Source organism: Astatotilapia calliptera, chromosome 2 (genome assembly GCF_900246225.1).
Source record: "Astatotilapia calliptera chromosome 2, fAstCal1.2, whole genome shotgun sequence".
In the NCBI taxonomy this organism is placed as follows: Eukaryota; Metazoa; Chordata; class Actinopteri; order Cichliformes; family Cichlidae; genus Astatotilapia; species Astatotilapia calliptera.
Genome location: NC_039303.1, coordinates 21,199,963 through 21,225,547, shown reverse-complemented (window position 1 = coordinate 21,225,547; position 25,585 = coordinate 21,199,963). Strand labels below are relative to the sequence as shown.

Sequence of the window (25,585 nt, the reverse complement as noted above, 5' to 3'; positions counted from 1 at the left end):
ACATATAAATAAAATGCATAGATTAAAATGATGTGATCTGCAGGATTACTGCAAATCAAAATCTTCATTCAGAAAAGAGATTTGGACAGAGTGCCTGCTGCTTTCATCCTTGTCTGACACAATGATGACTGTTTACCAGCCCAAATCTGTGTAGGCTTCACATGATAAATGATTTCAAAGTACTAACTGTTTGCCGGAGTGGGTATATAAAATTTCTGGAGAAGTCTTAAACTGATGACAGCGTGAAATCCTTGGGGTAGAGGAATTGTTGAAAGGCTGTGTAGTTGAGGGGGCTGATAATGTGCAACACACTGGAAATGTTCTGACCCAATGTTCTCCGTGTCCATCCCTCTTTGAGCTTATAAACAACCTCTGTAAATTCAGCCAATCCTCCTCCTTCCACACCCCTCACAAAAATAATGAAGCTTGCCACCATCTGTGTAAACAGGCTTGGCTAGTAAGAGTCATAGTTTCCCAGTCTTGTTCTTCTTGGGGCTGATCACAAGGCCTTGTGTGTCCCCAGTTCCTGAGCTGAATGAGGTGGCAGTAAGAGGGGAAGATGGAAATGGAGCAGAAAAAGAGGGGGGAGAGGAACAGGGGGATGATGTTGTCTTCTTATTGTCGTTGGGCTTCTGTCATGGTGTTATCTCAGATCAGTTCAGGGATAAAACACTCCAAATTAGCCAGAAGGCAGGAAGAAGAGTCCTGGTTTTAATTTATGTGGATACAAGGGCTCAGAGCTGGGTTCTCATCATGTACTTGAAGGGGGCCCACCAGCATTTGATTCATTTTGTAGGCCTTTTGCATTTCTCCGTGTTTGTGTGTGCCTCTTGGAAAAGCGTTTGTTTGCTCAAGAGCTTTATTTACATTCACAGGCACTTTCTGGACGCACTAAATTGATTCCAGGCCTGTTCCTGGGTCGTGTCCATCAGCTCAGCCACAGTCCACAAACACTCTGCACACAGCGGGACCATTCTCGAGGTCCGCAGCTCTGCTGCTCGCCGCCACAGTGACACACAGAAGCCATTTTGTGGGGAATGTCTTAAAAGCTCGGCTGAGAGTTTGGGAGGTTTGCAATTCACACGTTAACCCTCTAATCTCACCTGCGTTTTTTAAATTTTCCCTCCATCCATTCCCCTCCCTCTGGCCTGCTCTCACTCTCTCCTTCCAGGCTGTTCGTGAAAGTAACTCGACGACACAGTGAACAGTCCTGCTGTCACTACACTCGGAGCTGCTGCAGGAAACCGCAGGCTAACCACTAAAAAGGGCTCAGACAGATAGTGAAACTGCGCTGCAGGAGCTCTCTGTGTGTGCAGTCAGACCAGCCAAGTTGTCACTCCTGGCTGTATTTGTAGTCTGGCTTTTTTCTATGACAGGAATGTGGGGGCAATTCGGCTGGTTAGTCAGTGAGGACATCTAAACAACAAACATATCAGAATCTACCAGCACCATTTCCATTACTGATTGCCGGACCCAGGAAAAGAATGTAAACATGTTTTTGTCGGCTTCCTTTATTATAAGAAGATAAAGACAGAATCCAAAAAATGTGCTTGTTGGAGGCAGCTTGACCAGGACGAGGCCCAGGATGCCCCTTGGGTCAAATGCTGACCCATCAGCTACCCACTAACTTGATTCTCTCTCTCGTGTCTCTGTCGTTCTATGCCAGTCTCTCGCTTGTTCCAATAAGAACTGCCATTGTCCAGTTTTTTCAGAAGCAGTCTCAAACGGTGCACCCTGCCAACCTCTGACCCCGCCTCAGGACTGACCTCTTAGAGGGTTCACAGCCCTTCTCTGTACACAGAAGCGCTCCCCCCCCCCTGCCCTGAATGAGCTCTTCGCCCTGAGTACAGAATCAACTCTTTGTATTCAAAGGAGCTTGCAAAGAAAAGTGTCTGGACTTCTTTAAGTTGCTTGAAGACGTTTCACCTCTCATCCGAGAAGCTTCTTCAGTTCTAAGGTCAAATGGTGGAAAGTCTCGGATGAGAGGTGAAACGTCTTCAAGCAACTTAAAGAAGTCCAGACGCTTTTCTTTGCAAGCTCCTTTGACTACGATGACCTGGATGACTGAGAACCTTCACAGACAACTCTTTGTATGTTTGATTTGTTATGGTTTTTACCTCTCTCGCTAGTGCGCACACTTTCCGCCCTCGCAGCGTCAGCACTGCAAGGAATTCTCGGTTAAAATTTACGTCCCTGCTCAAAGCTTTTATTTCTATTCAAGCTAGGTCTTTTACTCCTTTCTGTGATCATATTAGCTGCTTCGGGAGGCGGAGACTATAAATACACTGGAGTAAATTTAATTTGGATGGTGCAGGGGAGAGGGTAATGGGTGCAGCATGCTGGTCATTCCCTCGGTGACAGCACCGCCCTTCGTTGACCATGTTAATTAATAACTGTTGACTTGCATTTGTTCCACAAGCCGCAGTTGAGAGAGTGCCTGTGATGGGTCGGTTTTCCCCGGTCAACAGGAGGGTGTATTCCTCTCCCATCGGAGCAACGGGGAACTTTTGCAGATTCACTCAAGCAACGTCTTCTCGCATTTTTTAATCAATTGTGCACCTTTGTTTTTCAAAAGCAATTAAAACGCCATCATCTGTGTTTTCATGTCCCCGGCCCTCTTTGGCATCGTGTCTCTCTGTCTTGCTCTCTTGCCCTTTGTGTGGGAGGGTCCCTCTGTCTAGAATAACAGAGTTGTGGAAGTTGGGAGGCCGGAGTAGCTCAGAGAGCAGCGCCGTTGCAAAGGCCAGCGCCAGGGCCGCCTCTGGGCGTCCCGTTTTTCTTGGCCCGACATTCCCAGCCTCTCCGAGCGCCCCTGTGGTCGGCCTGTGGGTGTGGAGGCAGACGGTCACATTCCCAGCCCATCGACAGAGGCATCCCGGACCGCTCCCTCATTTCACTCCCGGCTCTCAGTCAAGCAGTGTCCCAGGACTCAGCGCCCTGGCCAAGTGTCGGAGTTTGAGAATGTGACCAAGGAGCCGATAATCACAGTGCACTGTCTTATCAGTTAATCTCTTCCAGATAAGCCAAACGAATGAGCAGCTCCTATTATGTTTTTATAGAACCCATGTCTTTGCAGCTGTAAGGGCGGCTACTGAAAGAAGACTACACACACACACACACACACACACACACATACATATATACATGCTGGCCATTCAATTTCTAAATTTGCTGAGTTTAATATCCAAGCGAGTAGTTTGCTCTGCTGCAATGGGACAAGGGATAAAATATTTGCTTTATCTTGGAAACCAAAATATCACTTAATCTGTTGAATCTTCAAAACCCAGATCAAATTTGAGCAGCTTAGATGTGTTATGCGCACACATCGTCTGCCAATGTAGCAGCAATCTAAACCATCTCCTCCATTTCATAAGAAGCACCTGTGTTTGGAGACTTAACATTCCACATACTTATCTGACCAAAAAAGGCCTTTGTGCATAGCACACATGTACTGAATAAACTGTACTGCACCATGAAGGCACACACTCTCACCGGAGGGGTTACAGTAACGCTTCAGCCACTGGTGTGCACCCACTCCGTTAAGATGAGTTAAATTAAGAAAACGTTTTTACCGACAGCATTTCGTGTGATTTATTTATTTTTTCTCCAACCTGTACTCTTCACCTGTGCTGGGAAATGCGTCTCTCTCTGCTCGCCGTTGCAATTTTTCTACATAGTTTGCTTGTTGTGACAACTGCAAAGCGTAAAGGACGAGCCTCGGGCACCGAGCGCTGCTGAAAACAACGCTCCAGACTCCCCTCCCTCTCTGTCTTCCCCCTGTCCTCCTTTTGCACAGACAGAGACAACAGACACACTTAATGCACATGCACGCACACACACACACTGCAGCCACCGTTTGACCTGTGAGGAGAATCCAAACAAACATCCGCTCCCACGCTAAAATACTGCAGCGCCTGGATATATTGGTCTGTCCTCCCAGGGACCGGTCACTAAAGAAAACATAAAGCTAAACCCTGAATGCGACCTCGTTTGTTAACTTGCATGTGACTACCGTGCTTGCTTCGCAGCCCAGAGCCTTTACCGTTACCAATCAATGGTTGGACTGTTGACCTCTCCCCTGGGTCGTAACTCAAGCTCATAAGGCCACGATAAAGGTAGCAGGGGTACGCTAGCAAGGTGGCGTCTTTTTGCAGAGGCTCTGAATGGATGAGCAGGAGGGGGGCTGTGTTCTGCCGAAAGCCACCAGGGCCCACATTGGTCACATTAATCACAGTCTGGACTGTGGCTCTATTTATATCCAGGAGTTATTCATCTATTTGCCTAATTGTCCCTGTCTGTCCGCTGTCCAGGTTCCTCCTCAAAAGGGGGAAAAGAATCTGGATTACTTGTGTCTGTGTTCTCCTCTCAGTCACTTTCACTTACTTGCTGCACACAGGCACAGGTGTTCATCACTAATTATACCAGGATATTATTAGTCCCAGCCCTGCGCAGGAGTGTAAGGGATCTAAGTTTGCATAGTGTTCAGTCCCCGTTGGGTTGTTTTTAAATCCTGCAGAACAAGGCCCCTCTGTGGTGCTGCTCATGTCAAAGTGTTTAAACTAGCAAGAAAAGGCCCTCTCTCTCCCCTCCCTCCCTGGCTTTAGGGATTTTTTTCAGAGCCTGAGATTTTTCCCTTTTTTTCACTCGCATTATTGCCGCTGTAAAGCAACACCAACACAATGCTCTCCCACTTTGTCTCCAGCTTTTTCACAACCACACATAGGGACGGGCGTGCGCACACACCCCACTCAATCATCCCCGCACAACTCCACAAATGCAAACGCGCATGCAAACGGCCCCCCCACCACCCCCGCCCGAGACCCCGCCCGAGACCCTGCCCTCCCTCTTACCCACAGTGTATATAAAAGCTGTATCAAATTGCACCTTGAGCTTAATTGGCTCGGCAGTACAGTGCGCCGCTGTCGACAGTGACAAATCGTTCTTTCAGAGCCCCAGAGAATGCCTGCCCACTGCCATGTCAGAGGACACAGGAGGAGGAAAAAAAGTCAATTGTCCCCTGGCCGCCATTCAAATGATGTCGTAACGGCAAAGAAATTTGTAGGAGATGCATTTCGAAGCTCTGGAGTGCATTTACAGTGCTGTGCAAAAATCTTGAGCCACTCATTTCTTTGCATTTTGCTAGAACAATAGGAAGTGTGCAAACATACATGGAAGTAGACTATATGTAAAGCGCCAACAGAGTTTATTCAATTCTAATGAGCTTGAAAGTTTATTCTTTAACACAGCCAGGACTCTCTTAGTCAGGGTTTCTTCTCATTTCCTTCAGGACACAAAGTGCGTAATGTCAAGATATGCCAAGGTGTCAGCTAATAGCTCTTTGGGAATCACCTTGTTGATGTAAAAAAAAAAAAAAGATTTTGCCACAGGCTGCTAATAACGAAGTGGCTAAAGGTGCAGTTTGAAACGGGTTATTTGTAAGTTGTCTGCTGAGTTAGGAGTCGTTTTTATGCTTGAACTGGAGTGTATTTCTCTGTTCAAGATGGTGCCTGAGTGTGTAGGAGCCTGAGGCGCTACACAGTTAGGCGGTTTGTTGTGTTTTTACTCAAGTAAAGCAGGGCGAAGCTTTCATCAGATTCCTGACTGCTCCCTGTGATCACACAGCGGCTCAGATCAGCCACTTCCTCCTGCTGGATCGCTGCCGTGAGGGGGAACAGTACACAGATCAGATGAGACAGCTAATTCAATTAGGAGCAATGTGTTATTTTTAGGAGCTCAGATGTGACCGTGCGGTATGAGTGTGTGTCAGGATGAGAATGTATGCACAACCATCAGGAGTGTGTGGGAGGAAGCTATGTCAGAAGTCCACCTGCGCACATGTGTGTGTGTTTGTGTCTGGTTTAACAGAGGGCGGCTCAACTCATAGCTCGCATTCCTAACTGTACTGCTGCTTTATTACTGATATCCTCCTGGCCTCCCTAATAGCTCACCCTTTATATTTCAGCCTTTCTCACAGCTTTTTGCCAGACAAAGTAGCACAGAATATTTCACACAAAGGGAGGGTGATCTGCTCGGTGTCAGGGGGGAAACAGATGTGGATGCAGTGCAGCAAGAGAGCAGTAAGCAACATCAGAGCAGCAGGTAGCCAAGGAGTCACTGCAGCACGCAAAACAGATGGAGAAAAATAGGAAAAGAGATTATCTTTCTCTGACTCACATCCACAAAATAGTGACACTAAGCCCCAAGCAGCCCCATTGGAGCAAATGAGTTACCTGCGTTGCCTCAGGGCATCATTACAGTATCTGCAGAGGGAGAGATGAAAGTGAAAAATAACAGTATGCCTTAAATGGAAGCTTTCACCAGAGGCAAACAATGCATAAACCTCGCACAACTCTAATTTTCTCCATATTATCCCTGGTGCGCTCGCAGCGCATGTGCGATACAATAAACCCTGAGCGTTAGCTGATTCTGATGGACTCCAAGGTCCAAGCCACATCAGATGTGTTTTAGAAGCCGGATCCATCAGTTAATGAACACTGATCCCCGCTGGCTCAGATGGCTTTTTCACTTGACTGCCCACTGGTGCGTTATCTGTTCTTTTTTTAACTTTTTTTTTTTCAAACATTTATGCTTGGTTGCAGACCTGTAAAAATTATGAAAATTAATAGCATACTTCCTATCACTTCCTCACCCTAATCACTTATTTAACAGCAATAACAGCACAGTAACTTATTGTTGCTCAAGTGTGTAAGCAGGTATTTCCTAGGCTAAACCGCTAACAGATGTGTTTCTGCCCCAGTAAACATGTAAATACAGGTTAGCTTAGCAATGACAAATACAGCGGCAACAATCCTGTGATGGCACCCTGGTACTGAGAAAACAGCAGGGACAAAAAGTCTTTTTTCAAGGTCAAAACGAACCTAGATATTCTTTTTTTTATATTATTTTATTTTTAATCTCACATGAGAAATAATGAAATAAATAAAAAGATTCCAGTTTATCTCCACAAATGTTTTTCTCCTAAATATGCCAACTCTCTCCTTTATATATGTGTGTGTATATACGTATATATATATAATATGTGTGTGTGTGTGTGTATGAATTCTCATAGCAACAACATAGCAACCATACTTCCTGTGCTCTCATCAGCACTACGTTCATATACAGTGCTGAGCACAAAACTGCTACTTGGCAATGACAGTGCATCTTCAAGGGAAAAAATGCACAGTCTGCATGAAAGAGTTAATGCAGAAATAAGAAAAGGTGACAACTTTCCACCTTTTTCTGTTTAATGGAAACAAAAGTTTGCATTTCCAGAACAAAAAGCTGAATGAAAAACAAAGCAGCACTCAATAACGGGAGAGATTACATTTCAATATACCTTTGTAAAAAAACAAAACAACCAAAAGGGCATATCAGATGGTTAAAATGGTAACTGATACACAATAATAACATTTCACAATCTGTTAAAAAAAAAAAAAAAAGGGGGGGGGGGGGAGCAGACCATTTGACAGAAGATTAACATAATCATAGAAGAAGAATGATGAGAGGAAAACATTACAGCTCATTTGGTTGCCACATGATACTGATGAGACAATCTAATTACAGGTTGTATTCTGGGTCTTCATCTGTGTGATTTCTCTCTGACAGTACTGAATATTGACTGTCTGAATACAGCAATTGTTTGTTCTGTGTGGCAGAGAATTTTGGGATATATTAAATTTAGTAAACATGTAAAAGTTAAACCATTTTATGAGATTTTTGAGATGCATTTTATACTCACATGACTGTCATATGTGCTTCTGATGATGGCTCATTTTGCTTTTTTGGGTAGGAATATTTAAGCTATATATAACTTTTTTTCTCATGTAAAGCACTCAGTCATTTTTACATGTAGTAAGTAGAAATATGCAACTTCCTTGAAGATAATAAGTAATTACCTTTGGAAGAAAGGGGAGAAAAAAACATCACTGTAGATTTATTTGATGAAAAGTATGTTTTTATTCTTTTGGCTAGAATTAGTAACACTGGTGCTGACTTCAACTGGGGATAGTTGGTCAGCAGAAGGAACGATCTGAGGATTGTGTCCATCCCATTGGCACGCCTCCCATAGAGAAAGCACAGACGGATGACCAGCCCGTTTTCACTCCCGAGGCGTAATATACTGACGATTTCTCAAGTCCTGAGGCGGAAGGTCTCCACTTTGGTGGCTGCAGGATTTCGTCTCTGCATTTTGCAGGTGTGGTTCTGTTGGCTTCATTAGTGGATAATCTCAACCTTGCACTTGTACAGTTTGCTGCCAAGTGTGAAGCAGCAGAAACAGCTGAATTAGCAACTCAAACTCTATGCCGCAGATATTTTGGTCCATCTTGACATGGTAGCCTCACACAATTGCTGCAGAATTTTTTAAGCTGCACATCCATGATGCAAATCTCCCATTCCACCACATCCAAAAGATGCTCTATTGGACTGAGATCTAGTGACTGTGAAGGCCATTTGGATACAGTGAGCTAACTGTCATGTTCAACAGACCGGTTTGAGATTACTTGATTTTTATGATGTGCATTATCCTGCTGGAAGAATCCAACAGAAAATACTGAACCTAACTGAGTACTGATACTGACATAAACAGTTGATACACGGCAGGATGGATCCATGTGTTCATGTCCTTTACACCAAATTCTGACCCTACCATCCAAATATCACAGCATTAATCGAGATTCATCAGACCGACAACATTTTTCCAACCTTTCATCGTTTGGTTTTTGTGAATCTGTGTAAATTGTAGCCTCGTTTTCCTGTCAGGAAATGACAGGAAAGTGAGACCAGTGTGGTCTTCTGCTTGAAGTGTTGTGATGTGTTCTGTGTTCAGAGATGCCCTTCTGCATACCTTGGTTGTAACAAGTGGATATTTGAGTTACTGTTGACTTCCTATCAGCCTGAAGCAGTCTGCTCATTCTCCTCTGACACCCAGAACACCCAGAGAGCTGCTGCTCACTGGGTGTTATCTCCTTTTTACTGTTTACAGTAAACCCTAGAGATGGTTGTGAGGGAAAATACCAGTATATATGAAGAACAACAATATGAAGGGTTGTTGCCGTAGTCTTGTTTGAACTAAAATGTCAGTTAAATTGTGACAGATGATTCACATTAAGTTTTCGACATGACCTTAGGCGGCTTTTGTGGTTTTTCACTTTAATTTTTTGTTTTTCAGCATCTCACCACATTTCAGCACTTGCTATCAGCAAAATTTATGTCTGTATGATTCAGCACGTGTTTACAACAATAACATGCAACATCTGGTTATATGAGCAGCTTGGGTTTCTCCCAATGTAACATTGTTTTTACAGCTGTGTCAGACATCATGCAGAAAGATGACAGACATGTGTTTTTCAGCTTTTGTGGCAGCCTTTATTTCTAATTGCCTCTTCTTTTTCCTGCTTCGCTCATATTTTTCATTCTTTCACCTTCCTTCATTATCTTCTGTCCATCTCCTCCGTCTCTGACTCCATCTGTCTCCCTCCTTAGACCTTTCTGATAACCTGGCAATGGATGACTTCACCTTCCAGGAGCAGCTGTTAACCCCTCGTTTGGCTACAGCTGGGATGGGAGGCGTCTCCTCACTCGCGGCTCCACTGTGGAGGAGCTACCTAGTTCCAATCCTCTCCTTGATGCTCAGTCTGTTCCCGGTCTATCCCCACTGACCCATGCATTCCCATCACCTCTTCCCTCTAGGATTCAGTACAAAATGTGTGGAATGTGACAAACCTTTTTTTGGAATTCTTGTTCCTGATATAAAGTTTAGTGGCTCAGCAGAGGACGCATGAACAACAGAAAATGCTACATTTCTCTTTATCTGTCTGAACAAGAACCTGTTCAACCTGTGTTCTTAACAAACCTATTAAAGCACATTAGACGCCATTGTGTAAATAAGAAAGTTGCCCACTGGTCCGCTGCCACAATGGTTATTTCAACTTTTGCGTCCTGTTGCCTAACCTCTGTTCTCACACTCACTTCTTATGTAATGTAACAAAGTGATGGAGAGACTCATTTTTAGACATATAAAGGACCTAGCACACAACGGGCCTTTTAAAAAAATAAAAAAATAAATGCTCCCGCTCAGTCTGTACTGAGTCACAGCCCAGCAGGTACAAACTGGAAGAAGACGAAATCAGCTGCTGTCATTTTCCTTCGTGGCAGAGCATGACCTCCTGCCAGGGCTGGACTTTATCTGGTCAGTTTTAGTGAGCTCCTTCCCCCTGAATGATGCAATGAATCACTTATTTAAACATGCACTGTTCCTTAAAATGCTCTGCTACTACTCACCCTTCTCTCTGATTGTTTATGTCGTAGTGATAGCTAAATTATTACCGACTGCTTCCTTCACACGCCCACCATCACTGTTTGCTCTGTTTTGTAAAGCTGGTGCACTTTTTTTTAGAAACAGTAACAGCCCTATAATATAAAAAAAAGGATCCAAGGGCTATCATTCGAATATAAGTCTCCAAAGTCAGCCTGATAACTGTACAGGTGTATGTTTCTCTGTGTTGGTGACATGTTTACATTAACGTGTTTATTTACAATACTGGCATTTTGGTTTTTTCTGGACTAATTATTGGCCGGATTGTGAAGCCTTGCTGCAGTTTCTAGCTTACTCTTTAGCACTGTGCATAAAGCGATCATTAATGTGAAATATAAATATGTATAAAAACGTGTACATTAATTTTGTTATGTTGCACTGGTCTCATACATTTCCAAGGATGGCCTCTGTATTTAATCTTTTTTTCTGTGCTTTTTGGGTTAAAAGCAAAAGTGAGATTCTTATTGTTTCATTTGTTTGGTTTTTTAACATGGTGCTGCTGCTACCACACAGCTGACTCCACAGCTGCAAGTGCTGAGTCTGCCCATGGCCCACTGTTTGACTTGTCATGTCAGGAAAAGCACAGGTGTACAGCTAAGTCATATCAGCGATCGAGCATGCCGACTACCAGGGTCCTGGCAGTGGAATGCCTAAACAAAGTGCAGGCCTAAATTATTTGACTAGCGCCACCTGATTTTTGTCTCCTATGGCCAGTTACAAGACCCCTGGCCAGTGTCCCACCTAGGAGTCATAAGAAATAATGATGTGTTTGTTTTTCTCTCAATTGAATGTTGATGGGGAAAATACATTGTAAAATAAACTCAGTCTGTTTTGATGTTTTGTGCCTGTGGCAATGTGTTTTTAAGCTAAGATATTAGCATCACAATTAGCATTAGCGTATTCAGCTAAGCATTTAGCAATGAAGCAAGAAATGAAGTTTAAGACACGAAGGGGGTGGAAATATGCTTAGCTGCTAACACTAAGCATATTTCAGTGGTATGAGTGTAACAGGAAAAGTACTACACACTAGTTTAGTATAAAAAGTGCTGAATGAATGTGTGGGCACTTTAAGTGCTTTGAACAATGGATAGAGCTACTACAAGGATAAGAAGTAGAGCTAGCAAAAATGCTGACTGTGTAAGCTAGCAGACTTTTTAGTGTCACAGCTCTATCATTAAGACCCAAGAATCTGATGGATTTGCTATTCCATCCGTCTGCACAGTCACAATATGCTAACCTCCAGTTCTACTCTAGCTTCTATGAATGTGTGTGAATGTTAGATAGGTAAAGAATGCAGCAAGATGTAAAAAGTGCTTGGTGTGGTCAGGTAGAGTAGAAAAGCACTATATAAGAACCACTTGCTGTGTGGACAAGCATGGATGAACTTGATGGATGTTAGTTTGCTACTGTTAATAAACTCAAATAACATTAAAAAGTGTCTTTCTGCTCCAGGCGAGCACTCCCATGACTTCTTTGTTGACTGAACATTATGTTGGCAGGTCAAAAGTCATTCACTTGTGATTAGTTGAGGCAAAAGAAAACACCCCCTTCCAGGAATAAACTGATTGACATGGATGTAGTGTCAGGCTGAATGAATTAAGTAAAATTAAGTTGCAGATTAACTTGGTTGTCAGGCTTGTTTTACGTGAGAGTAATGGCAGAATGAGCAAATGTTTGGACTAAAAGCTACCAACAGCTCAATGCTAAGTTGTTGGAGGAAAGTGGAAAAACAACCCCAAAAACATGAAGTGAAAGATTCCAACTCACAGATTTGGCTTTTTGGGTATGGAATAATCCTTAAAATGCCATGAAAAACAAGGATTAAATGGATGGCACGCTGCTGCGATTACAAATTGCACACACAATGTTCCAGGCATATATATTACTTTCTGTGCTTTTCGCTACTGATCCACTTCAAAGCGAGTCATGAATCATGAAATTTATGTGTTTCTGGACTGCACTCGTTGCTCTGAGTCCTAAAGCAGCACGTGGATTATGTGTTTTTTCTTTGGATCTGTATTTTTTCACTCCCAGCAGATTATGAACTACTGTCCTCGCTGTCCCTCTCTGTGGGGCTTCTCTCTATTGACCCAGTCTGTTAACCTCCTGAGCTTAACTTAACCAGGTAGCTATACTCATCCACAACCCAGCAGTGAACCAGGGTTCATTAGTCCCAAGTGTTTGTGTTTCGTCTCCATTATTAAAGCCTGTCTTCTTCCCTAACAAGGCCAATCACTCACAGCTCCGCAGATAACACGCCTGTCACAGCAAACGCACTTCAAAATCCCATTTCTGTGTCCCCGATTCTCTGCTGTAACTTTTCACACCCACACACCCTCTGCTCGGCAGTGCTAGATAAAAACGCCATTATTATCCAGCTGTGCCTTTCTCTCCTGAGCTGCAGCTTTTAAGATGTAAACGGGAGGCTGATTATAAGGAGATGAGCAAACGCCGGCTGCAGAGAGAGCAGCAGCTAGCCCGGGATGGAGGGGGGGGGGGGGGGGGGGGGAGTATACTCTGAATGCTAATGTGAGGCCCATTGAGATGCAGAGTCCATGTGTTTTCTTAGGGTAATATTGGGGCAATGTTGGAACAGCCTGCATTATGAGAGTGAAAGGTCAATGTGATGTTAGTCAGCAGGAACAGTGAGAATTGCTGACTATTAGGAATTGTTGCATTTTCTGCCTGAGTGATTGACTCCCCTATGAATATGTATTTCAGCCCTTTTTTCATGGCCACACAAAGATGTTCGGGCTTGTGTACCTTCACGAGCCAGAGGGGTCATTAAACACTGCATATAAATTAAAATAACAATGTAATTCAGGTGCTCAAAAGTGCACGGCCACATCCCCGCCCACCCCCCAAAGTCCAGTCCAATTTTTACCAAGCTGGATGTTGAAATTCCTTCGCTGCAGAGAAAGGCCCGAGACATGTCATGTTGCTCAAAGCTCATTCACGTCTAATTACCATGGCACTGGACCATTTTCTTACCTTTTGTTGGCCCGCTGAGAGGAGCGCTGGGCCCACGCTCTCCCATGCACACACAGCTCCAGCATCCTCCTCCTTCTCCTGCTCCTCAGCAGCCCCTGGCTTCCCCTGCAGCAGCCGCAGTCACACAGAATGAGTGGAGCCGCCTGAGGAATGTGGACACAAAAGGAGGAATGTCATTTTGCTGATCGCTAACCCCCCCGCACCCTCCCCAAACCAACGGACATGTGCACAAGTCCGGGCATTTTTAAATGCAGGGGGTACAAAAATCTTGTCAATGCTACTTTTGGCATAAAAAAGACTGTAGTGCACCTCATCCTTGCTGAAAATGAGCAAATAGTGCAGCTTCTGATTGTGAATTGAATTATTTTTCTCCTTTTTTGACGGTTCTGGTGTTTTAAGAGGTTGACACTTTGAATTTTTCACATGCTTAATCTTTTCAGTGCTAAATAAACTCAGATTGTTTTTTTCTTTCCTCTTTTCTTGCCGGCGTTGCGAGATGGACAAAGGTCAGAGGCAAAGAACAGCATGACAACACCAGCAGACAGACGCCAACAAAGTGCAGCTTAAAAAACTAAAACATGACAGGAGGACGCATCATTTCAAGCATGTCCAGCAGCTTTTTGTCTAAACAAAAAAAGCATTCTTCCTCATTTCATCTCAGTGAGCATCTGCTTTTCACTGATTTATACATCTCCCATTAGATGCGAGTGCAATCTCAGTCCACCTCTACAGCCTGCTACCATGCTTCCAGCAAGCTGCTTACTGTTGTTTACAGCACTATATGACAGGCAGCTGGATGTGCGAAGCACAGCTGCCCCATTGCTAACACAGGACAGCCTGATCGTGTTTGTGTAAGGAGCGGGCCCTGTCATTTTTTTTGACTCCTTGTTACAGAAACACTGGCCACGGTTTCACCCACCCATTTTAAACAAACTCTAATGTACTGGACTCAAATAAAAGCATCTGGGTGAAGACTTAAAAGACTTCACACTGGTCTCTGTTTCCCCACCTTGGATAAGATGTGGTTACAAAATGTCCTGGTTATCATTCAAGTCCTTGGGGTGGCCTAGAAACAGAGATAAAAATGGTTTATTGTCACTAATATCTGTTAAGACTGTGTGTGTAAGCCTGTTTGACTCCAAGGACTTTTATCTACTCTTATCTCAACACTAACAGCAAAAAAGAAAAAAAACTGATAAGAAATCCCTGCTCAAAGCAGAGGTCAGACTTGTATCTTCTGTGAAAGAGATCTGTGATTTTGAGCACTTTTGCATATCTAAATGAGTCTTTTCTTTATGTCATGTGGGCCAGTAATAGGTCATACCCACATGTTATGCCACCGTGTAGCTCCACCCTCAGCTCCAGTCCTGATTTTCAAGCGCGGCTTCCTCCAGTCTAAACATTAAAGTGGGAGAGAGCTCCTGGGTTGGTTGGAAGCCCCTGCTCCATGCTCCACCCCTGGTGTTCCTGATCTCCAGGTCTTTGTCCCCCGGAACTTGCTCTCACTCCTGGGTGTCCACCAGGGCTTTTTCTGCTCGCATCTGGATCCCAGTACAACCTGCAAGCGGTCCAGCGTCCTCTCCCACTGAAACCCTCGGCCTCCTCCGATTCGGAAAAGAAAAGAGAAGAAGACTGAAGAAACCCAAATTTTTCCCGATAACTTTCCACAGCCTGCTCTCCTCCCGTGGTTTTTACTTTTCGTCGAAACTCTGAAGCAGTAGTGAGACTGTGATTGTTGCTTTCAGTCTCAAAGAAAAAAAAAGTTTTTTCATGTTTTAACCCCGTTGTTTTGTCGCGTCTTTGTGTGTTTTTCATTTGAGTCTGGAACTCGACACTTAACCCACGTACCTGTAGTTGTGAAACGTCCGACGTGAATGGTGTTTTTTCGGTGTCTTTTCTGCTCTCCCGGCCTCTGCTGCTGTGAATGAAGTATCTGTTGAGCCGAAGAAATCAGCGCGTCTCCATGAGGAAACTCGACCGTGGACTCGCTGAAACTTTGTCCTAGCCGTGCACACACTCACACCTGAGCGACTTTAACATTTTTGCGGTTTTCGCTGTTAGGCTTCTTATTTTTCTGTCTTCGCCTGGCCCAAAATGAAGAGTTTGTTGGCGCTGTGTGTCGTGTGGACGGTGGCTGTGGTGTCGGGGACTGAGGAGCAAAAGTTGAACAACTGTAATGAAGTTCGTGCTGCCTACAGCTCCAAAGGCTTCAACGTTAACGACGTCCCCAGCAAAGGAGTCAACGGTGAGACCCATTTTTATTTATATGTGTATATACAAATATATCTCAAGTTTAACCTTAAAACCCAATGGGTTCTAAAGTAGGGAGCGGGGACCCCCGGTGGGTCTTGCAGAGGTTTCCGGGTGGTCCTAGCTAAGAGAACTTTTTAAGATAGCAAAGTTAGCTTGAAGAGAGTTTAGCTTCAAATCTGTGAAATTAACTCCAATATTTCAATCCAAACCTGACATTTAGACATCTTTTAATCACACCCATGTTTTCCATTTTAGCCAAAAACTACCTAACTGCTTTTTGACACTGCCACAAATAACAACCTCTACAGCAAATGATTAAACGGTCACTTTTGTAAATGGACATTTAGTGCTTATTCCAGATTTGATATAGAGGCGTTGTTAATCATACTGACATGCTGCTTTTTTCATTTTCTTTTGGTCTGTGTTTTTCCTCAATTATTAAGTAGCAATGAAACATTTGGGAATGCATTCTTCTGGCTTAGTGCTGCTGGCAACACTTCAGTGCTCCAGTGTGTAAACAGAGTCATCATTTAGGAAATACTTGTAGGTAATTCATAACAATAAAGAGCTATAATCAACACACAGGCTCTGTTCCACACAGAAAGAACCCAGGCCCATGTTTATTTCCAAGCTTCCTCAGTAGAGACCCCCATGGCTGTGAAGCACAGGCCGCCGGCAGCGATTTAGTAAGCATTCCTCTGCATTATGGAAAAAAGAGCTTATGGATTTTTCTTTCTCTCCAGGCTTGGCTGAATTATTATTTTTTTATTTGTTTATCTCCCAAATCCACCTCCAGACCAGTCACAGGATGCAGAGTGCTAAGTAATAATGGAAGCAGACATGTTAATAATCAGAGAGGCAAAAAGGCAAATCAATGATGCTAATCATGAGATAAGCCCAAGCAATGGAAACTTTCCTTGAAGGAGGGGGGGGGGGGCGTTTACAGTAAATCCTTGAGGGCAACAAGGGGAGGGGTTGGGGGGTTGAAATTCCTATGTGCCCTGCATACTTTCACCCACCCCTCACTGCCACTCATTTCCTTTTAATTTTAATGGCACTTAAAATAAATACGCAACATTTGGTGAAGTTAGGTTTGCCAGTTTTGGAGTGGCTTCAGCATGGTGTATGACAGTATAGAAGTAAGTCATCTGGGGGGAAGCTTAGGTCTTGTTTCCCACTTGGGAAAAAAATACATATGTAGGTTTTGGCCCTCATAAAGAGCTTAATTAGCAGAAAAGCTATTTTTACAACTTGGATAACTGTTTTTGGCGAAGTGCTCACAGCATTATTCCATCTGACTACGTGAGCCAATGTGCATATGTTCTCTTTATTATCATAAAGCCCTTTATGAGTTCTCGTTTGCATACTAAGAGGATGTTCAGATCAGCTTTTTTATTTTGGGGCCACAATGGCTCATTAGAATTTGAGTTGGGTGTAGCTGTCAAAGAGACAGAAATTTGATCCCAAGTTTCACACAAGTCTCAGTCTTTTTTTAAATAAGGTTTGTGTGGGGTTTTTGCTTCTGTCTTTGTGATAGTAAATGTCATTAGGAGTACCGCAACACGTCTGTCTCGGTCAGATTTTATTGTCTTGCATCCCTGGGTTTGAAAGGATGTGAATGAAAGCTTGTCCAGGTTTGTGTGCTACATACACACATGTGGCTTTTCCTTACAATAGTTTGCTGGTGTATGTCTGGGTTTTTAGGCAGGGCTGACCTCAATGAGCGGCTTTTTGTCGCTGATAGAGACTGAGATGATAGAGACCCCCCCACACACACACACACCACACTGAATCTGAATAAAGCAACTGTTTTACTATTACTGTGTGGCAAAGTTGACATGCTTTAAAAATGATGCACAATCTCAGCCAGTTGTCACAGGACAAGTTCTTGAAATGTTTACGTCCTCCGATATGTGCATCACAAATCAGTTTCGTGGAATATGAGTCTTATAGAGATTGACAGACCACGTGACTTTCGCGCATTGCATGCCGGTAACTCGTGGCAAAACAATCCATGTACCTACATCAAATGCAAGCATTTGCAGCACCGCAAACGTCCATTCTTCGGTTCCAATAAATTCTTGCTTTTTCTTTGTCCCCCAAAAAGGTATGTACAAAACGAAGGAGAACAATGCCGGTCCGTACAAAGACAGACTTAATGAAAAGTCAAAGAAAAGATACGAGGAAAAAAATCAAACCAGTGAAAGTGTTAGATCCTTACGAGCACACAGAGGGACAAAATACGTTAGCGTGCTGCCCAACTTCACCACGCTCATATTTATAATCATACGGTTCTTGGAGTGAGTGCATACACTCGTGAAGTTTAGTAACTTCAGGTCACTGCAACAAGCCCAGGTACAGTTTACCGACGGATGGGTACAGGACCTTGAAATGCACCGTGTAGAAAGTAAAGACCATCGTACATATCATAAGTTTACCAGTCTCACAAATCGTCTTCATAAATACACATTTGTTAACCGTTTATTAATAGGACCTTTGAGCTCAATGGTAATTAATTGGTAGTAGAAATAATTTCTGGTACCCATCACAGAAATGTAGCAGTGACAATAATATTGTATGCTGTAATCGCACTGGGCAATTAGTGATACAAAACAACTATTTTATCCTGTGAATAAAAGTATATGTTTTTGTCAGTGTACCATGGCAATAACAGAAGCGAAACGCAATATTGTGTCAGGACAATTTACTATTTTGTCTTTGAATGGCTGCAATCCAGGCCACCCGTCGCCTCTTTGTTACTTCGGAAACATGGCTCGAACAATTTCTCTTCAACGACGTAATCCGATAACAACCGATCTCTTTACCCGTCGGCTTTCCGTGGCTGTCATGCGACCGGCTATTGCAGTTAATAATACAACAGCTTCTTGCCATTTTTTGTTTCTTTTTATCGCTGTGTAACTGATTTCAATTGAAAGCCTGCGTGCGCTAGTACCTCTTGCCACGAGTTCCCAGAATTCTTTGCGGGTTTACCCCTGAGTGACGTCACATTTTCAATCTCTATTGGTGGGATTCAAAACTTGCCTTTTGTAACCGCAAGTATCTTGTGTTATTGTTGGCAGCACGGAGATATGAATGTTTGTTGCCATTAAAATTACTGTCAGCCTGAGCTGAAGCCAGACTTGAGATTCAGTAAAGATGTTTTAATGCTGTAAAACTGAAATGGAAACCCTGCTTTGCTGTAGACAGAATTAAGTGGTGCAGAGGAAGAGCAGGCTCACTCGGTAAATTCCTTTCTGATCCCATAGTATCAGTCGTTTACCACTCACGTGAAAACGGTTCAAGCCCCATTTCCAAGGTTCCTGTCTTATGGATGATGATTTGTTTATGTCCCGTGGTTGGATACTTCACTGAAATGGGAAATAAATTCGATTTACTCCCTTAATGATGACAGATAAATAATGCTGGTAATCGCACAGGATGTAAATGGTGGTTTTGCTGTCTGACTATATCTGCTAATAATAGTTTAGTTCCCTTTACAGTTGTATTTGATACTGTGATAAATTGTTAACAGCATTTCCTGCAAAGCTGTAACAGGACCATCTCTTTAGTGGTTTGGGCCATGTCAAAGGCTACCCAAAGCAGGGTCAGACTTCACGCTTAATTTAAAAGAGTGGGGGGGGGGGGTAAATCTGTTTTGATTTACTCTGGCTGTCAGGCTTCATATCATGCTTCAGGTATGAGACAATAGCAGAGTTCAAAGAAAGGAGGGTCGTTTTCCCTCCTTTCAGTGCGCGGAACATCCTCTGCTCATAATCAGCTCAGTGCATTATGGCTGAAACTTAAGGCGTGCATGACCTCAGTGCGTTGGCCTCTCAGTAAGCTCGAGACATTCTGCAGTCTCACATTGTAAGGGCTACCCCCCTCCCTTAGCTGGTGGCAGCACGCCCCACATCATTACAGTTTGGGGAAATGGCAGGTTGTGCTGCTGCAGCGACATTCTGCAGATAAGATAAGAGCAGGAAACTTTGGCGCACACACACGGTCTGCAAGTTTTTATGGTGCAACAACCAATATTGGAGTGGCTCTGCTCACTAGAGTAGTGCCCCAGCATTTTGCGCTTGTAATAATTAACCAATAACGAACCCATCAAGTGTCTCAAGGTCAGACTCGTAAAACCAACTGGCAAGTGTTGTCATTAAGAATCACTTCCACAGTTTTATAAAGTGTTATTGCTTCCAAGAAAAAGAAACTGTGGGAAACGTCAGTGCAAAAGTTTTGTTGGCACTGTCAAATATAACACCCACCCACCCCCTAAAAAATAAAGGTTCCTGCTTATACTTTTGTCTTCTATGGTTAAAATCACATGCCACAGTGTGCATTGCCAAAAGTCAACAAACCTGACTTCTCATACCAAAGTGTTACCAGTCCAAACATCAAAAATGCTTGTAGAAACCGACCTTGCATCTCTTGCATGGCAAAGAGTTGGAGGAATGCAACATCAAGGGTCCCACAGGGACACAAGACATTGAGTTAATGAATTAATTGGTTTTAAAATGTAAGACATAGGAAGTTGGATTTTTCTAAACATTGTTAGAAAACATTGTTAAAAAATCAGAACACATATTTTATATTGTGGTCTGGATGCTAGTTGGCAATGACGCAGGGAAGGGCGAATTCAAAGAAAATTGGCTATGCAACAAATATTCTGTGGCATGGCTGCAAAATGTGAAACATTAAAACAAATGTGAAACACGAAGTTTTGTTTGAGGCTCTGCAGGCTGGGAGTGAAGACAAGGCGGCTCACAGCAAGTTTACATTAGCATCATTAGCTAAGAAGGAGGTGTTTGTCTTAATGTTCTTTTTTTAATCCTTAATCTTTGCTTTGTTAGATTTTCAGACCCTTCCCCCCCCAGAGGCAACATGTTTTTTTGTTTACTTTGAGAATATTGTAGGTCCCCAACTGATTGAAATGTAGTCTACTTAATTAAAGGTTTTTCCTCCCATGGCAGAAGAAGCTCAGGCAGGCCGTATAAATACATAGCTATTTGGCTTTCAGGTCTCACATATGGAACTGCAGGCTGCATCCTTTGAAAGATGCATTTGCTGTGAAATGCTTCATTTGTTCTTTTCTGAATGGTACATTAGAGAAGTACATGTTTTTAAGTCTCAGTTATTTATTTATATATATTTTTAAATCGGGTATGGAGGGATCAGATGGATTCAGGTGGTGTGCCAATCAAGTAACTGTCTGTAGGCCCACCCATAGGTGTGGTTACAGCCAACAGAAAATTCACACATCTAAGTCTGACTCATAGCATTTACGAAGAACCACTTATAGCTCTTTAAAGCCACATTCTTGCTTGGATCTAGACTTGGTGAGCCTAAAAAGTAATTTAAATGCATTATACACCTATCTAGGTGTGAGTCTAATAAAAACCTTATGTTAAGTGTGCTGTTTTGCCCCAGGAGGAATAAGCTGCGTAAACATTAATATGTGAATGATTAGTTTGAAAATGTGTGCAGGTTGGGATTACATAAACAGTCCTGCATTGAAGTCCCCCCCCCGAATATTAACCCTGCTTAGTTAAGGGCTAATATTTGTAAAATGAATTGCATTCATCCGGCTTCATTACTGACGTGTGTTGCCTTCATTTGGTTGCATGAGGATGTAAAGATCTTCTGTATTTGTGACTAATCGTTGATGCTGAACACAAGAGTTCCAAATCATGTGGGCTCAAGTTCATGACAGCAGCTTTTGGTTGCTGCTGATCAAATGCAGTCATAATATTGCTGTCTGCAGTGAATTTGTAACATCTTTTGCCTTACTGTTTGACTCGCCTTGGGGATAATTGAGTTTATATATCATGAGGATGAGGTCTTGTGAATCGGTGAGGGGTTTGGGGGGGAAGTGTTATCCCGGCTGTGAGTTTGAGCACCCAGATGGGGCCAAAGGAGGAAGGGAGGGTGGCTACAGGTGCCTGCCAGCTCTTATCAGTTTCCTGCTATCGCGGTGTGGCAGCTCTGAGATCAGGGGTTCTCATGGTATCCCGTTCCTAAGCACATCAGCATATCACAGTGTATAAAAATATTCAGGCTGAGCACAGAAGCAGCTTGGGAGTGCTGACGAAAGTACCTGGTTTTGTTGTTGCGTGGATCTTGGGAATTCAGGCCTGTTTTAGTCTTTGGGTAAGAACCACCTTCAACAACTCTGGAATGTTAAGTTTGTCTCTTATGCTCATTTAGTATGCTGCAAGTGTAGCATCAGTTCAATAGCTGTGTGTGTGCGCGTCGACTCGACGTCCTTAATTCCAACGCTTTGCATCCTTTGCTTTGGTCCCCACAACCCCCAAATGGCCAAGTGAGCGACAGATCAGTGGGGGGTGGATGCTCTGTGTGGGAACAATTGATTACCCCCTTTTTGGGCCGGCCTGCCTCCCCCCTCCTCACCACATTCCACACCGGACCACCAAGACCTGCACACAGGAGTCCCGGAGCTGGGAACACACGGCAACAAAGAGAGCACTGGAGGGACTGACTGAGGCATGCAGAGAAAGGGAGAGATTTGACTGACAGGACAGTTTTGTACCCGAGTCCACTTGAATATCCACAAGTGGTGGGCTAGACGGGAGCCAGAGAGTGGTTGGGAATGTGTGACACAGGCTCATTGAATCCAGGGAGGCAACTGGATGCATGTGAATCATCCTCGGTTGGCCATATAGTACGTGTACAAGTCGACATCTAGCCTGCTCCGCTTAGTAAATCCCTCTGAGTGCACGTGCCTGTCAAGCACAATACAAGGTTTTAAACAAGCGCCTCACAGTACATTTTTGGCACTGCAGGCCACAGTTGAACACAACTGTATCATTTGGCGGCTCTTGCCCTCATGCAAACTGTGGGGAATCCTGATCTGGCCTTGCGGTTTTCCGTATTTTGATTTGAGAGAGATGACCCCCCCCCCCCCCCCCCAAAAAAAAGAAAAAAAACCCTCCTTGTTAACACATCCTGTTTGCTCGCTGTTTAAAAAGAAAAAAAACGAAAGAGTCGACTGTGCCTCTTCTCTCCCGACTGACACATCAGATCATTTTCTTCTCCCACCGCTCGCTGTTTTGCAGCTCCTCTGGGAGGTTTTGTTTCACTGCTAGTCTTTCCCTTTTCTCCCCTTCCTGTTCTTTCTCTTCAGTCAGAAGTGGTTCACTGGCACTTTCCTGCCTTGCAGCCCACCTAGCTCCTGTCTAGTCTCCTTTTACCACTGTTGTTCACTTGACCTGAAAGGGTTTGATTATGTGAACGCCAAAAGTAAGCCACATTTCTTGTTATAGCTTTGCACACGCTTCTGATGGTTAGGGAGGCACCAGTAAGACGTCTCCCAGTATGAAAATATGTTTAAAAATTTGGCTTTGACATGAAATGATGCTTTTAAACCCACAAGCTGAGGAAGTATCTGCTCTGAAACACAGAAAAATGTTGTCTGTGTATCAAGACAAGCACTTTAGGCTAGTTTTGGTGTGCTGTCAGATCACTTGAATACCTGCTCTGTATGCTTTTGGGTTGTTTTATCACAGCTACTCCCTCACCACCTCAGCCTGTCTCTGCCAGTTGACTCCAGGCTTCTAAGCTGCTGCTTCTGCCACTTTTTTTGTCCTGATATTTGAGCTGCCGTTTTGCTGACCACTTGGTGACACCCGGCCAGCTGTGAGGAGTGTGGTACAGGGTCGCTAGCGCTGATCTCAAACTGCAGGGGTGGAGTGTGACACCCCCCACCTCCTTGCCTGTTGCATCGTGTCTCCAATCACTCACTCAAGTCATCTCACCACGTAGCGTGGAGTGTGGTTAAGATGTAGGTGTAACTCGACCAAGGTTAATTGATTTCCTCTGAAGCCCCAGCGGGCTTGATGCCCCGTGTTGATAGTCATGATCGTCATTAGGATTTGTGTGACCACCAGAGGCCTGTGCGGTTGGGGAAAGCTGTGAGGGAGCGAAGCCAGGGACTTGCCTGGGTGTTTGGGCTGAAACCCCAGTGCTGGGTGCAGGCCAGAGGAGCTGTAATCCTTGCTAATTACTCCCAAGGCCTGCATCAAGACTCCCACTGACATGGCAGTCAGTCACTTAGCTCAACTTTCCAAACTGCAGTTAGCTTAATAGGTTTCCTAATATTTACCCATTCTCTCTCCTTGTGCGCTGCTCACTCTTGGATTTATTTTCATATAAATTATATTGTTTGAGATCAAAAAGCTCTCTTGTTTTTCTTGCGTAAACATCCCCCAAAAAAAGCAATAGTCAGATTTTTGGCTGCTCGACATAGCTTTGTGAACTTGATAAGTTTGCACCACGATAAAAGTAGGTTTTGAAAAGATGAAGGAGACAGCGGCAGATGTTCTTCTGGTTGAGGCCGGGTAAAGGAGCGTGATAAAAAACATACACATAAAAGGATCGAATGCTTTGCTAAGTGATGGCTGCAAATCATTTGGTCAGTGTGTGCTTTGTGGGCAGAAAAATTACTCGTTATGTGGGAATGCGAGACGGCGCGCCAGTGGTTGAAATATTGTGAATGACTGAAACAGCAAGTAGCTTTGATTTATCGACCCATTCGGTGCACATCGTCGTGAACAGACTGAGCCATCCATGACTGAGAACCATTAAAGCATTGTACCCCAACGTTTAGTCTTTCCGCTCCTTTTGACAGTCGGCAGTGAGTGCTTCTCTTCCCAACGCCTCTGTTGGGTGTCCAGTTTCGTAAGGCCCAACAGGTATATCAGAATCTTTGTTGCCCCCCCCCCCCCCCCCTTGTAGCTTTGAGCTTCCAGAAACGTGATCTCGTACCTGACCTCATTCTGCCTGGGGGGGCTTCGCCGGGCCCCGTCCTGCCTCAACATCTGGTGGACTTCAGCTGCTTTTTGAGGTCTGTTATAAACATTGTCAAAGAGCTCCCAGTCCTTAGGAGTGGTTCGTTGGGTTTTACTACCAACAATGAAATGTATTGTTTGCATGTCAGGTCTTTTAAGAGCCCTCGTATGTTTCGAAAAATTAGAATTTTTTTGAGTGGCAGGGTGTTAATTTGGGTTTTGCGACTTGCACAGGGCACACATAAAGGCCACAAACTGGTTTAAGCTTTCTCCATATATTCTACTGCATAGCTCTCATGCGTTGTGTGTGAAGCACATCTATTTGCAAGCTTAACGGTAGTCCATTTCTCTGACAGCACAACAGTGTTTGCGCAGGGTCCCCTGGTAAAGCACTTGGCGTTAAGTAAAGAGTGTTTTTCATCTTCTCCTTTAAAGTCTGTTTTCATTTGTGTGCCATGAGTCAGTGGAAAGATGGAGGGCTGGTGTATAGGGACAAGCCAGGAACGTCTTTTGTGCCTCCTCCCCCCCCTCTTGCTCTTCCCTTGTGATAATCACGCTGTGCTGTAACTTGTTCTCTCCATTTGTCTGCAAACTCTGTCTGCTTGTCTCTGCAAATCTTCAGCGTAACAGTCTCGCTCTCTCTCGCTGTAACTGCGTCACATTTCCTCGCACGCGTGTACACGCAAACACTGAAAGACTAAAGCGGCAAGGTGGAATCTGTAGTTGAAGCCATGGGTCTAATACTTCAAATCTGCGGCTCATCAAAGGCAGCATCACCTGAGAGATAGATGTGGGGAAGGTTAAAAGATTAGACCAGTTGTTAACGTGAATCCAACGCGTGCTGATAGATGGTGCAGTTGTTGAGGAAGATTCCCAGCAGAGTGATGGTAGGAAGGAACGTTTCTTGATTTACTTGCAAGTGTTTAGTGTTGTCTTTTCTTTTATGTACGAATCTGTTCTCTGTGCATTACTTGACACAGATGCGTCAAAAACCAGCTGGCTAAGCGGAGCTGAGTAGCAGTCACCCCACTGAACCGGGGCTGATTTATGGACGGGAGGTTTTCAGAAAGTAAAACATGTTGCAGAAAGTTTGTGCGGCGCACACTATGAAAGTACCCCAAGCTAAATCATATCCTGAACCAAACCACTTCTGTTTGAACTATGAATTCCCCATAACTATGTTAATATGAATTATGGCTTCAAGCGCCCTCGTGGTTGG

At 43.9% G+C, this 25,585-nt stretch overlaps 2 protein-coding genes across 2 annotated transcripts in view; both read left to right on the top strand.

Annotated features, from left to right (window-relative positions):
* Nucleotides 1–11,786, top strand: part of gpc3 (glypican 3) — a 128,392-nt gene extending 116,606 nt beyond the window's left edge. Inside the window, exon 8 of the mRNA XM_026187271.1 lies at nucleotides 9,487–11,786. Within this exon, the coding sequence (XP_026043056.1) occupies nucleotides 9,487–9,662 (176 nt within the window). The 3' untranslated portion in view covers nucleotides 9,663–11,786. The remainder of the gene's footprint in view (nucleotides 1–9,486) is intronic.
* Nucleotides 11,787–14,729: 2,943 nt separating this feature from the next.
* The window catches only part of gpc4 (glypican 4), a 32,485-nt gene continuing 21,629 nt past the window's right edge, over nucleotides 14,730–25,585 (top strand). Inside the window, exon 1 of the mRNA XM_026187258.1 lies at nucleotides 14,730–15,554. Within this exon, the coding sequence (XP_026043043.1) occupies nucleotides 15,404–15,554 (151 nt within the window). The 5' untranslated portion in view covers nucleotides 14,730–15,403. The remainder of the gene's footprint in view (nucleotides 15,555–25,585) is intronic.